A 12,996-nucleotide genomic window follows, 5' to 3' on the forward strand; every position below is an offset into this window, starting at 1 on the left:
CCTATAATAGAATGCAAGGAATGTTTTCATTTTTTTCTTTGTATTCTCAATGCTTAACAGAGTTATAAGCATATAGTGAGGTTTAATGAACGCTAATTGACAGATAAGTGAAAAAAATGAAGTCAGCCTAAAGATTTTTGTACTAAACACATATTAAAATAAAAAAACTTCAATGGAAATGATCTGTTTTATAACCATATCATGACTAGAGTCAAAAGGAGTGTGATTTTTCAGTATGCATATTGTACGATATAGGTTCAGGCATGTGTTAGGGTCAAGGTAAGGAAGGAACATAAACTCTAAGAGAGAAGACTTCACAAAGTTTGTGTGGAGGTGGAAAAATTTGGCCAGAAAGTGAAAGATTTTGCTTTTTAGCTCTGTCAAAGTCATCCTACAACAACTGGACAAAACATGCTCTTTTTTATTTCAGTCTTAAAATCTTCAAATTAGAGGTATTTATCTGCTCCTTTTCTAATTAAAAACTAATTTCAGTTTTGTTCCTACTACTTTGTGTTCTTGGGCAAGTAACAAGGTTCTTCTTTGGGCCTTAGTTTTCTCATCTGTAAAATGAGGGGACATATTAAATGATTTCCAAGGATCTTTCTAGAAGTGAACATTGAGAAGGTGAGTCAGGTAACACCGCAATATTCAGGGAAGCATTTTATCATGAGAGTAAGTAATTATCAAGTAAAAGACATCATTAAATTAGCAAAAGGGACTACAAATGAAGTGAATATGCTTATCATCATAGTAACAGAACTGTGAAAACAAACCCTCGCAAGAGGCAGTACTTTCCAGACTTGATCTACTAAGTCCAATTCCCTTTATCTCTGAAGTGACATTATTTTCTTGAGGGGAAGGCATTCCTTCAAACGCATGGCAAACATCTTCATCTGTTGAAGAGGTAGACTCAGAATCGAGGGCTCCAACTGAAGAAAGACTGGTTCGGTCTGAATTCTGATCCTAATAAAACAATTAAATTGCTTATTTCTTTCACGTGTAGAAAGTTCACTATTTTAAAGTAAAAAATAAAAACCTAACCAATTTAACAATGCTCCTTTACTAACATGATCAGCACTATGGGTATGTTCAACAGGAGAAAAGATAATTAAAAAAACCCAAGAAATATATCTTTGACAGTCAGTTTGAGGGAAAACATAATTAGACATCCTTAAGACTTGTTCACTGAGACATATGTCCATCACAAAATGAATTGAGAGCCTCACAAACTATCCCGACAATAAACTTGAACTTACAAAAAATGATTTTTATCATGCCTAATAGTTTTATTTCAGAGTAATACCAGTCAAGAGGAAAATAATTATTTCAAACTAATATATCTAAAGATTTTCCTGATAACCTTGAGGAAACAACTGTGTACTTATTTAAAATGTTTCTGTTTCATTTCATTATGTTAATATGCTCTGAAAAAAAAAGTCAACTGGACAAAAATAGAAGACAGTAAGGGAGTTCCTAGTCTGGGACAGTGGTCAGGTTGGGAATCTTTAGTATTTGATTAAAACATGTTTTCATTAGCTCTGAGTTCTAACTGGCAGTGAGCCAGGGAAAGAATGCTTGGTTAAAGGAAAAGTCTTTTCTTGACTAAGAGGCAGTGTGGTGTAATGGACAGACAGCTAGCCTGAGAAACTGTTGAGTCCTACTTTTGACATATAATGGCTGTGTGACCCTGGATAAGTCCCTCACCCTCTTAGTGCTTGAGGCAGCTTTGGAGAGAAGGTGCTGATCTGCATAAGCAGAGGAAGTTTCTCACCTGGGAGCTCCCTGTGTCAAAGAAATCAAAGTGCAGTCCTTAGCCTTCTCTTGATTAGAAAGGTACTGCTGTGGGGTTTTATTCCAACCTATGCAGTGTCATAACTTTTTTTTCTTTCCTGTTTTCACCATAGGAATATTAGAATGGAATGTCAAATGAGATCTTTGCCAGAAAAAATCTGATAGAACAAGTACTAGGCATTAGTTAGTATAGTGAGAAAGTCAAACAGTGAGGAAAAAGGTATCTTTGGAATCCAAGCTACTCTTAAGTTCTGAAGAACTGGAGTCAGAGTGAGAGTTGGGTGTTTATAAAGTGTAGAAATCACTTTGATTTAAGAAAAGATCCAGAGCAAGTTGAAGACTTTTTTTCTACTTAGATCCAGGGGTGATAAAACCAATGTCCACTTAAGCATTGATTAATACTAACTAAAAATTTTGAAAAGGCACATCTGATCATAGAGTGGTACGAATTTCTTCTAATCTTACTGTAAATTGCATATTACTGTTTATAACTAGTACCTTGTTTATAATTGATGAATTGTTATTATTTCCAACCTTTTTTAACATAAAAAAGTACAACTGACTAGGAAGGCATGGCCCTTTCCTTGCTCATGTTGCTTACAGGTAGCCGAGCTGAGTTAGAAAGCTCTAATAAGGCATTGCGATTGACCCACTAAAAATTCCCAAAGTGCAAGCAGATAAGATCAATGGTTTCTGAAGGATTCATTTCTATAAAGCTAAGAAAAGGCTATACTTCCTACTATGTGTTGATAAGGTTAAGAGCTATTTGCCTTTATTGTCACTTCTGGTCAAAAACATATTTTAAAAGTATTTGAGTCTACTAAACAAATGAGGGCACCCTCCTCCCTTCATTAGAATAAAAAAAAAGACGTAAAAAAATAAGGTAATGACAATATTTATAACGCAACAAGAGCAACAATTTCTGCAATGCTGAGACTGCTGATGCTGTATTGTAATTTTTCACGTGGAAATTGTTTGCCAGGGCTACTATGCCAGTTATCTTCTCTTTGTTATATTATACACCAACAGGTTTAGCCAGAAAATGATGTGAAGACTGAGGATCAATAATAATTTTCTCATGATAGACCCTAATAAACAAGTATATGTTATCTTTCACAGTGGGATTATAGAAAGAAATTTAATCCATAAAATTTCTCTCCCTAGTGATCTAAGTCTTGTTTGTCCTTTATCTCTGACATAAATAAATCTAAGATTTTTTAAAAGTTTTCTTTAGACAGGGTCATTATTTAAAAAATAACTATGAACATAAACTTTTCCAGCAGTTACATATTTTTAAATTTCTATTGGGGAGGGGGAAAGGAAATAATCCTGGACAACAGGAACCCTTACCTTGGAGGGTGTAGTATACATAGTGAATCTTGTATACCACTTGCTTGCCTTCTCTGCAACACCTTTGCCAGCAGAGAACACACTACTCTTTAGAACATCCAATTTAGGTGTTATTAATGTATCTAAATTAAATGAAGGTGATGAAACAAGAGTTAATGTGCCAGGCACATCCTGAGATTGTTCCCTAAGTGGACAGGTTGGTGAGAAAGTTGGAGAAGACCAAAGCCTATCCCTGGGTCTGTCCTCATTTTTTATATAGTAACTTTTAGATTTGGTAAGACGCACTGGCCTGGGAGAAACAGGAGGAAGGCTAGACCTTCTGCAGGGTTTGGCCACGGTTGGACTTTTCTTGTTTGCTGCTTTGTCCTCACATGCCCGCTGTAAATCAATGCTTGGTGTACGGCTGGTCAAAGGACTGCTCATATTATTCATGTACATCACGATTTCCTCAGCTAAATCTCTTCTTGCTGACGGTGTGGAAATGCTTTTGTTTTCCTCATTCTCCTCATCTTCTTCCACTTCTTTCTGCTGCTGTTCAGTTTCAGCAGCTAAAAGTGAGAGTGGATCAAACCCAGCTGCAACATCCGTTTTCTCAATAGGTTTTATGGAGAAGCTGCTATTCATTCGTTCCACCCTTTTAGGGTTTTGTGGAGGGATGGCCCCTGCTTTTGCTGTTTCCACTTCGTTGTCTAAATCTTCTAAGTCAAAAATCACGGGAGAGTCGGTTTTATCTGCCAAACAGTTAGAACCATCAAAAGGTGTGTCATCATCACTAGATTCCTTTCCCAGACTGTCTCTTTTTGATCTTAAAGATGGATTTCCAATGTCAAGGGTATTTGGCCTTGGGTTTTTCTGCATAACATTTGAAAGAATTTTTGCATCAGCTCCTAATTTTTCAACCATTTCTCCAGGACTTTCTTCCTGGCTAATCCTATTGATCATAAGTCCCATCAATACACCTCCACTAAGATTATGATTTCTGTTTTCCCAAGTCATCTGTTGCTGCAAAGCAGGCTCTGCATCACTTCGGTGCCTTTTTCTGAAACTTCTTTCAATATTTTCTGTTTCATTTGTCTCTTCAAAAGAAGATATTAATAGCAGCTCAGATGCTTCTTCTGAAAAACAAGAAAGGTGATTTAGAATTTAATATGAGAAACTGAATTGCACTCAATACAGTATGTGCAGATTAAGTCAAGTCAACAAGTATTCTTAAGTGCTTGATATGTGCCAAGATTGTGCTAAGCACTGGAAGATTAAATTTAGTACTTATTTTTGCTACTTAAGGAGTAAATTCCATGATAATTTTTTTAACCAATTTTGCCTAACTGATTAGATAGCAAAAATTACATTTCACTGTTATGGAAAACAGAAAACAATTAAGAATAAAAAGAAATCAGCATTGAAATGGGCAGAAATAGCCATACTTTTCGAAACAAAGGAACTCCCTGAAAAGCGCTCATCAGGAAAGCAAATTCAGTTCAATAACCATTAGGTTCTCACTATGTTTGGAGTATTCTATTTGGAGCTGGGATTGAAAGTACAAAACTGAAATAATACCTGGCCTCATGGAGCTTACATTTCGCTGCTGAGAAATAACATGCATTCAAGAAAATGCAAATCATACATGAGAGTGCTAATAGCAGGGTAGGACATAATCAGGGAAATTCTTGCATAAGAGGTGACATGCGAGTTATTTTTTGAGGGAAGCTAGTGATTCTAATCAATCAAGTGTGGAGGAAGTGCATTCCAAGCAGGAGAGACTACTTATGTCAAGACAGAGGAGGCAGAATGAATATTATGCATGCATGACTGAGAAGGTCACCGTCACAGACAAGGAATATATGAAGGAGAATAATACAAAATAAGAACAGAAAAAGAAGTCAGAGCCATATAAGAGAGGGCTTTAAATACCAGGCTGAAAATTTTACATTTTATCCTTGAGAAAACATGGAGCTATTTAAGATTTCTGAGTAGGGGGCGACAAGGTCAGACCAGTTGCCAATTCTACTTTCTTCTCTTCATTCACATGGCTACCACTTTGGTTCAGGCCCTCATTCCTCTCAACTAGATTAGTCTCCTAATCGGTCTCTCTGTCTCAGGTTTCTCCCCATTCCAATATATCCTTCACTCGGCTGCCAAAGAAATTTTTTTAAAGCATGTATCTGACCATGTGGCTCCTCTACTCAATCGACTCCACTGACTTCCCGTTGCCTCTTGGGGAAAACATAAGCTCTGTTTAGCTTTTAAATCCCTGTACAGTCCAGCACAACCTGCCTTTCCAACCTCACTGGACACTGCTCTGCTACGCTCTGAAAACTTCTCTGTTTCTAATTTACAACAGTCTATTTCTTATCTCCATGCCTTCATTCCTTCCCTCCTTATCTTCATCTCGTTAGAGTCCCTCTTTTCCTTTAATGAAACTTAGGATCCACCTTTTACATGAAGCCTTTCTGGATCCTTCCTATTACTAGTGCCCTCCCTCTCAGACTACTCTGTATTTAATATGTGCGTATATTTTTATGTATGTGTATGTTTGTGTATACACGTATATGTATATATCTATATATGTGCATATATGTATTTATTAACTTCATGTTGTATATATTTTTTGGTGAACTTGTTTCTCCTATTAGAATTTAAGCTCATTGCAAATAGAGGTTGTTTCATTCTTTGTATCTGTATTTAGTGCCTGGCACATAATAAGCATTTAATAGTTATTCTTTGATTGATTGACCTGAATTTTGAGGATTTCAGCTTGACAGCTGAGGGATGGATGGATTGGAGAGAAGACAGATTGTACGCAGAAAGACTAATTAGATGGTCATGGAGTTTGGGTGTATGACGAGTTGGAAAAGAACAGTTCAACAAGAGCCGGTGTGTGATATAATTTAGAGTACAAGTTGTTGGCCATGATGTCAAACATCACAAACACACATCGAGACCATCATCATCATCATCGCTAGCATTTATATAGCACTTGCTATGTACCAAACACTGTGCTAAACATTTTAAAAATATTATTTCATTTAATCATTTAATTAAGAAAGACGATGAAATTAAACTTAAATTTTAATACTGGCATTTTTGGTTAGTATGATAATTTTACATCGTCTATATAAATTTGTTTCATCATGCAAAGAACAAGAATGTAATATATAGATTACCTGTGCTTCCTCCTGATACTTCATCTGCATGGCTAATCATCCCACCGAGGCGAACTATACTAGATGGAGGGTCTATATTACCTGTACTGTGATAACTGAGCTTAGGAAGGCAATCAGCACTTCCTTTGGCACTCTCACTCTCAGACACTGTCAAGAGAAAAAGAAAATGTCATTAAAAAAACTGGCACTAAAACCAGGACAGACGCAGGGAGAAGAGGCAGTGCTACTGTTGTTTTCATGCTGCTAAATCTCTGTAAACTTTAAGAAAACTACCTAACTGTTTATCCATTTATAGACCTGGAATTATTCCACTTTCCAACTTTCAGGAGAAAAGTATGGGTTAATTTATATCCTTATACATAATTTACATGTGAAGTACACAGCATGAAAAAACTGGGATACTTATAAAGATACAAGAAAAAATTTGATAACCAATACCTTACGTTCCACGATACACTTTTAAAGAACTTCCCCCCTCTCTATGTACAGCATTGTCTTTTTCTTTCATTAGGGGCCAAGTTTTCAGTCTCCAGTTGAAAGCCTGACTATTTCAAGAAATGTTCAGTACTACATAATGACACTACATCAAGAGAACTGGGGTCTAGTTCAGTGTAATAGCATGTGACCTGGAAAGACTTTTAAAAAGTCACTAACTGCATATACTCATGTGGTAAAATAGCTATCACTTTTAGGTTGAGTCCAATTTTCCTTATTATGAAGATGCATAATGATGCAAATATCTTGACCAGTCAGGGACCTGGGCAGTGATAAGAGGAGAATAAGCATATTTGATGCCAGAGGTCATTTATCTTTTCCAATGAATACCAAGTTAGCAGAGGGTACAAGACACTGAACACCTGCGAGTTGGCTCAGCTATGTCAGTATCAGATAACTGCCCATGCTGGCACTTAAACACCTACAGGAACTACAGTCACTCTCTTTCTTGTCTTCTTTTTCCTCCTGTAAATCTTGGGTAGAGGTGTCCCCTCTTCTAACTTCATCTTTAGATAATGAATTATATCCAAGATCTGACTGACCCCCTGGAAAGACAGAAAATAGTTTCAAAGTTAAAAAACAATAATTGTCATGTTTTATGAAATCCTTCAGAGTGACAAGTGAAATTATCAGTAACATGATACCTAAATTAATCTATTTTTTAAAAGTAATTAATTGTGAAATTTAAACAAAAAAGCAATCAAACTTACATTTATACTTAAAAAGCCCATACAGATCTATAATTTATTAGTTATTATCTCTTGCTTCATACTTTTCATTATCTTCGGTATACACTGGTCCCCATATTTGCATATATACACACCCACACCCACATTATGTACACTTATGGTGTTTAGATTGACTTGCATACAAATTTCTGGATACATTTCAAATCAAATCACTGTACTGCCAAGCTTGTCCTTTCACCAATTCTGCCCTTAACAGCACGAAGCCCAACAGGGCAAAGAAAAGTCTGCAGATAATACCAAGTAGAAAACCCACTTAAAGATAACTAAAATTTAACTGAATATATTACATAAATACATAAGGATTTTAGATTGGTTTTATGTAACCGATGAGTTTATTAAGGTTTTAGCTAAAGGAAACCCAAAGAAACCCATATTTTTAAAAAATTTAATTATATTGTAATAAGGAAGAAAAAGCTCAAGTAATACATTGAAATTAAATGTTAAAACATTATACTATAATGGAATTTATCATTTTAGGTGATTTATTTTGTTATATTGGTTGTAATTATTCTAACATTGAATTTATACTTTTCTAATGAAAGTATTACTCAAATTCATCAAGAAATAGTTCTTAAATTTTAGAAAAATAATTTTAATAGATCCCTTTCTTTTAAATGATATGCTTTTAATCATATTTCTAAAAAAAAAATGCATAGCTCAGGTTGTGCAAGCTCTCACTGAATTATTCAAGGTATAAGACTTGCCAAGAAAAAGCTAAAAACATGGATATCATATTTCATCATGATTTGCCTATAACACTGTTCCTCCTAAAAATGAACATCAAAAGAAACAAACCAAACAAATGTTCTCTGTTGCAAGTAAAGCAGCTTTTAAGTTTTGTTTTTAATAAATTTTGGATCTTTCAATTAATAATTCCTGTTTGTTATAAGTTGCCATTTTAATTTAATTTTTAAAAATGTAACCTGTACGGGACAAGTTGATACACTAACTCATTTACTAAATAGATCCTATCAATCAACATTACTTAGAGAATATCTGAGTATAAATTTCTTATATTACAGTGAAATTAATGTAGTTTTTCAGTGCTAAGATGCTATCAATTTTTAACCCTATAATTTTTCTAGTGATTAAGAATTTTTATAGAATGTGCTCAAAGGAGGTTATATGCTCAAGGGATCTATGTGCTTCTGCAACTAATTATATTTTAACATACTAAAATGTTTAAATAAGCTGCTTTAGTAGCTCTTCAACCTTTCATTGTATTAAATATAGTGAATGGAAATCAAACAGCTAATGAACTTTGGAATCTCGCCAATGTTAAATAATAAGAGCTTAACAAGTATTTTAACAGAATAATATATGTTTCATAAGTCATCTACTTAACATCATATCAAGTTAAAAAAGAACATTCAAAACAGGAATAAGACAGTCTATCAAATCCTGTTTAAAATATATGCCATAATACATATATACATATACACACACAAACCTGTACTAGATCTATCATCAGTAGAATCTACTTTGATTAACTCAGTGTTGAAGGGTGCCTGCTCCACAGTGTTTGTGTCATTACAACTATCCATGCTGCCATCACTAACAGCATCCAGGTCACTGCCATCTGCTTAAGAACACAATATGATAGCATTTTACCAGTCAAGGAGATATACCCCCAAATACCCATTAGTCTGCTGATTCTTATTTGTTTATGGAGGCAGTCTATTGACTGTTGCATGAAAGAATCTGAACCTTTTCGTCTATTTAGTAAAAATGTGTTCAACATAAAGCAAACACATAATAAGTTACGGATCTGTTTAAATTAAGTAACCCAAGATTGAAATTTAAACAATGTCAATTAATTATTTTTAAAGGGTTAAAATAATATGTGCTAATAAGACTTTGTATGAGACAACCAAAATTAGCAAAATGCTCAGTACTGGGAATTTAAAACACTTATAGAACTCAAAATTTTAACAAGTCATTTCATGAAAAAAAAAAACTTAAAACCACTTTATTTACCTGAGAGAGGAGCATGTGACAGATGAGCATTTTTCCTTAAAACTTTTTTGAACTGTGCTATTCCTAAAACAACATTTCTTATTTTGGTCCACAGAAAATAACCACTTCGACTGCTTGAAGGCCAAGTGCTTTCCAAAACAGCCTATTAATTAAATATAACATATAATGATTATCAATTATAATAGCCCCACTAAATATACATCCTCCTTCCTCCCTCCTCTCCTCTGCATCTCCTTCTTCCTCTCCAAACTAGTGACTAGAAAATAAGATATTTATTTTAAGAGTACATTTTCAATTAAATAAGTACTTCAAGAAATCCTTGAAGTTTTATCAATAGCACTTAAATTCAAATATTATAATTACAAAAAATATTTATCACTTCCACCACACTACATTAAACCAAATTAATTACCTTATTATAGTAACCATAAGTAATAGCATTGGGATGAACACCAGCTTTTTTCATTTCAAAAAGGACTCGTACTGCAAGAACAGGCTGACCATACTGGCCACACAGCTGCATAAGAACCCGATAGCAGACCTGAAACAGTTATGTTAAAAGGTACATAGAATTAGAAGCCTATACGTATAATTTTAGAAGGAAGCAATGGATATTATGAGACTTAGCTATTACCTCATCGGGAGGATCAATCTTTTTAGAATGCATTTTTCGAAGCACATCATATGCTGTTTTCAGAGCCCTGACTTTTGAATGGCACACTTTCACATATGCTGGGAGGCAAATAAACCACAGACCATAACAATGACGTAGCAGGCATCTGGACCACATCTGAGGGATGGAGGAATACCTCTTTGCTATTTTATGGGCTGACTTTATTTCCTAGGAAACAAGTTTTCATTAATGACCTCATATGCGCTTAAATATCCTTATTCACATGATCTATGTCATAATTATAAATTACAGGTCAAATCCTGTTACAACAATTCTATGACACCAAATTCCTGAATAAGTAAAACATGTTAAAATCATAACTGTTACACACACACACACATACACTTCAAACTATATGTGTTCTAACAAAACAATTGGATGATCTTTTAGAATGGGCTACAATGAGATTTGAACTATAATAGTTACTGAATGCTCTAGGATGTGACACTTTGTTAGAGGGTGCAAAAGAATTAAACTATGATGACAATAAAAAGTACAAACTTTTCAAATTACCTGTTTAGTTCTTCTGAACATTGTTGATGGACTATTAGGACTACTATTTTTTGAGGCCAGTTTGTTATTTTGCGTTTGCAGAAATCCCTCTGGCCTCTCAAATAAATCTACCTTCAGGACAGGAAATCCATTATAGCTGTTACAAGACAGGGAAAAAAAATCTCTTGTTAAAACCTATATGTAGAAGAATGTGATACCTATTGATTATTAGTTATGTGACCACTCACTGCTTAAGTAGAAATTGGCATTGTTGACTTATATTCTATCAGAGGCAATGGGACATAGTTGATAGGAAGCTGATCTTGAAGTTTTGAAGACTTGGGTTTAAATCCCATGTCAGACTTATAAAATCTTGTGACCCTTACCAAGGCACTTGGAGTCTTACTGCATTAGGACTTCTTTATTAAGTCACATTGAAGAAATCTAAGTACGAGAGCCTGAAGCAGGGCACAAGGAGAGCTTGGGAAGAAGAAAATAAAAAAAAATTCTTCAATTCACCCTAAAGAATAACTTGGTTTCCTTTACAATTTTACCTGATACATCTTATTTGAAAGCTTCAAAACAGTTTTAATCCTTAATATCCTAAATTAGTTAAGATCATTACTAATGTAATTTGTAACCACTATTGATTATTTAAGGCAAAATTCACTTAGCTAAAGAAATAATGGCAAAGGACCGACAGGAAATAAAAACAAAAAGCAAAGCAGTCCAATGAAGTTGTTTTCTATAAAGGTACATAATATGCTGATAGTATTATTACAAAGCAATGAGAGTGATTTTCTTTTCTTTTTAAAAAATTAATTTCTAATTTTCAACATTCACTTCCATAAGATTTTGAGTTCTAAATTTTCTCCCCCCGCTTCCCAAGATAGCATGCAATCTGATATAAGCTCTACATATACATTCATATTAAACATATTTTTACATTAGACATGTAAAAAAGAATTAGAACCAATAGGAGAAACCACGAGAAAGAAGAAAAAAAAGAGAGAGAGAGCCAGCAAACAGTGTGTTTCCATCTGCATTCAGACTCCATGGTTCTTTCTCTGGATGTGGATAGCATTTTCTATCATGAGTGATCTTATGGAAGTGATTAAATAGAAGTCCTCTACCCCTGGGGATGTGAACCACTTTGTTTTTGTCTTTATATTACCAATAATTAGTACAGATCCTGACACATGATATAAGCTAAATAAATGTGAGTTGAGTTCTGAATGTCCTATAGAGATAAATCTCCTCACATTGTAGTCACACTCTGTATTTGTATGCCTCCATGCATTTGTGTATGTACACGTACATATGGATGTCCATGTGAGCTACTTTCTCTCTGCATAGACAGGACAAACTGATCTCCATCAGGAGACATGCATTTTATTTTTCCAGCAGTGGATACTAAATAACATTAAAACATTTCAGGATCAATAAAACCACTATCCCTGACCCCCACACCCCCTACACCCAAGAAAAAGGGAAAGGCAGGTGGATGTTTAAATTAAATTAATTTAAATTAATAAGTCAAAGATTTTTTAATTTCATCCTTGTGGAAACGATTTACACTGTCAAAACTGTGCCTCCTCTCTAAGCCTTCACATTCATGAGTTCTGACAAAAAAAAAATCACTGCCTTGTGGTTAACCTGGTAATTAGTAAGCTTCTTTGAACTTCACTAGGTTAGTCCTCAAATGACATATGGACAATCTTTTACTGGACCCATTTTTGGCTTCCTTAAGATTAGTGTGAGGATTAAATGAGATAATATTCGTAAAGCCTGTGGTACAGTGCCCAGCACATGTTGTTGCTGAGTTGTTCAGTTGTGTCTGACTCTTTGTGATCTCATATGACTAGAGTGGTTTGCAATCTCCTTCTCCAGTGGATTAGGCAAACAAAGGTTAAGTGACTTGCCTAGGGTCACACAGGTAGTGAGTGTCACAGGCTGGATTTGAACTCAGGTTTTCCTCACTCTAGGCCCAGCACTCTTCCCACTGAGCTTAGCTGCCTCTATATTGCCTGGCAAATAGTAGGTGCTTAATCTTTTCTCCTTACTTTCCAGCTTGGTAGGACTTACTAGTGCTTATACATCAAAGTTATGTCTACAAAGACACAGTAGCAACAGAGTAAGACAACATAAATAGAATAAAAGACATAACATAGAAAAAATAAATCCAAACGGGGAAAAGAGAAGTCAGTTTATATTGACAAATAACACAAAGAAATGGTATTGCTCCATCTGCCAAACTGGCCCTCTAGAAATTATATCCAAAAAGAACTATACCACTTAGCTCTGA

The 12,996-nt window shown here is 34.8% G+C and overlaps 1 protein-coding gene across 7 annotated transcripts in view; it reads right to left on the minus strand.

Moving 5' to 3' along the window:
• Positions 1-12,996, minus strand: part of DENND4A (DENN domain containing 4A) — a 136,527-nt gene that overhangs the window by 18,003 nt on the left and 105,528 nt on the right. For 3 of the 7 annotated variants that reach the window (XM_072614410.1, XM_072614386.1, XM_072614397.1), the window contains 9 exons: positions 10,713-10,848; positions 10,161-10,367; positions 9,939-10,067; positions 9,527-9,668; positions 9,000-9,131; positions 7,226-7,345; positions 6,306-6,452; positions 3,142-4,256; positions 774-963 (listed from right to left, as the gene is read on the minus strand). In XM_072614410.1, coding sequence (XP_072470511.1) covers positions 774-963; positions 3,142-4,256; positions 6,306-6,452; positions 7,226-7,345; positions 9,000-9,131; positions 9,527-9,668; positions 9,939-10,067; positions 10,161-10,367; positions 10,713-10,848 — 2,318 coding nt within the window. The remainder of the gene's footprint in view (positions 1-773; positions 964-3,141; positions 4,257-6,305; positions 6,453-7,225; positions 7,346-8,999; positions 9,132-9,526; positions 9,669-9,938; positions 10,068-10,160; positions 10,368-10,712; positions 10,849-12,996) is intronic. The other 4 variants (XM_072614413.1, XM_072614403.1, XM_072614425.1 and 1 more) reach the window with 2 other exon arrangements.

The sequence above is a fragment of the Notamacropus eugenii genome, chromosome 1 (assembly GCF_028372415.1).
Source record: "Notamacropus eugenii isolate mMacEug1 chromosome 1, mMacEug1.pri_v2, whole genome shotgun sequence".
In the NCBI taxonomy this organism is placed as follows: domain Eukaryota; kingdom Metazoa; phylum Chordata; class Mammalia; order Diprotodontia; family Macropodidae; genus Notamacropus; species Notamacropus eugenii.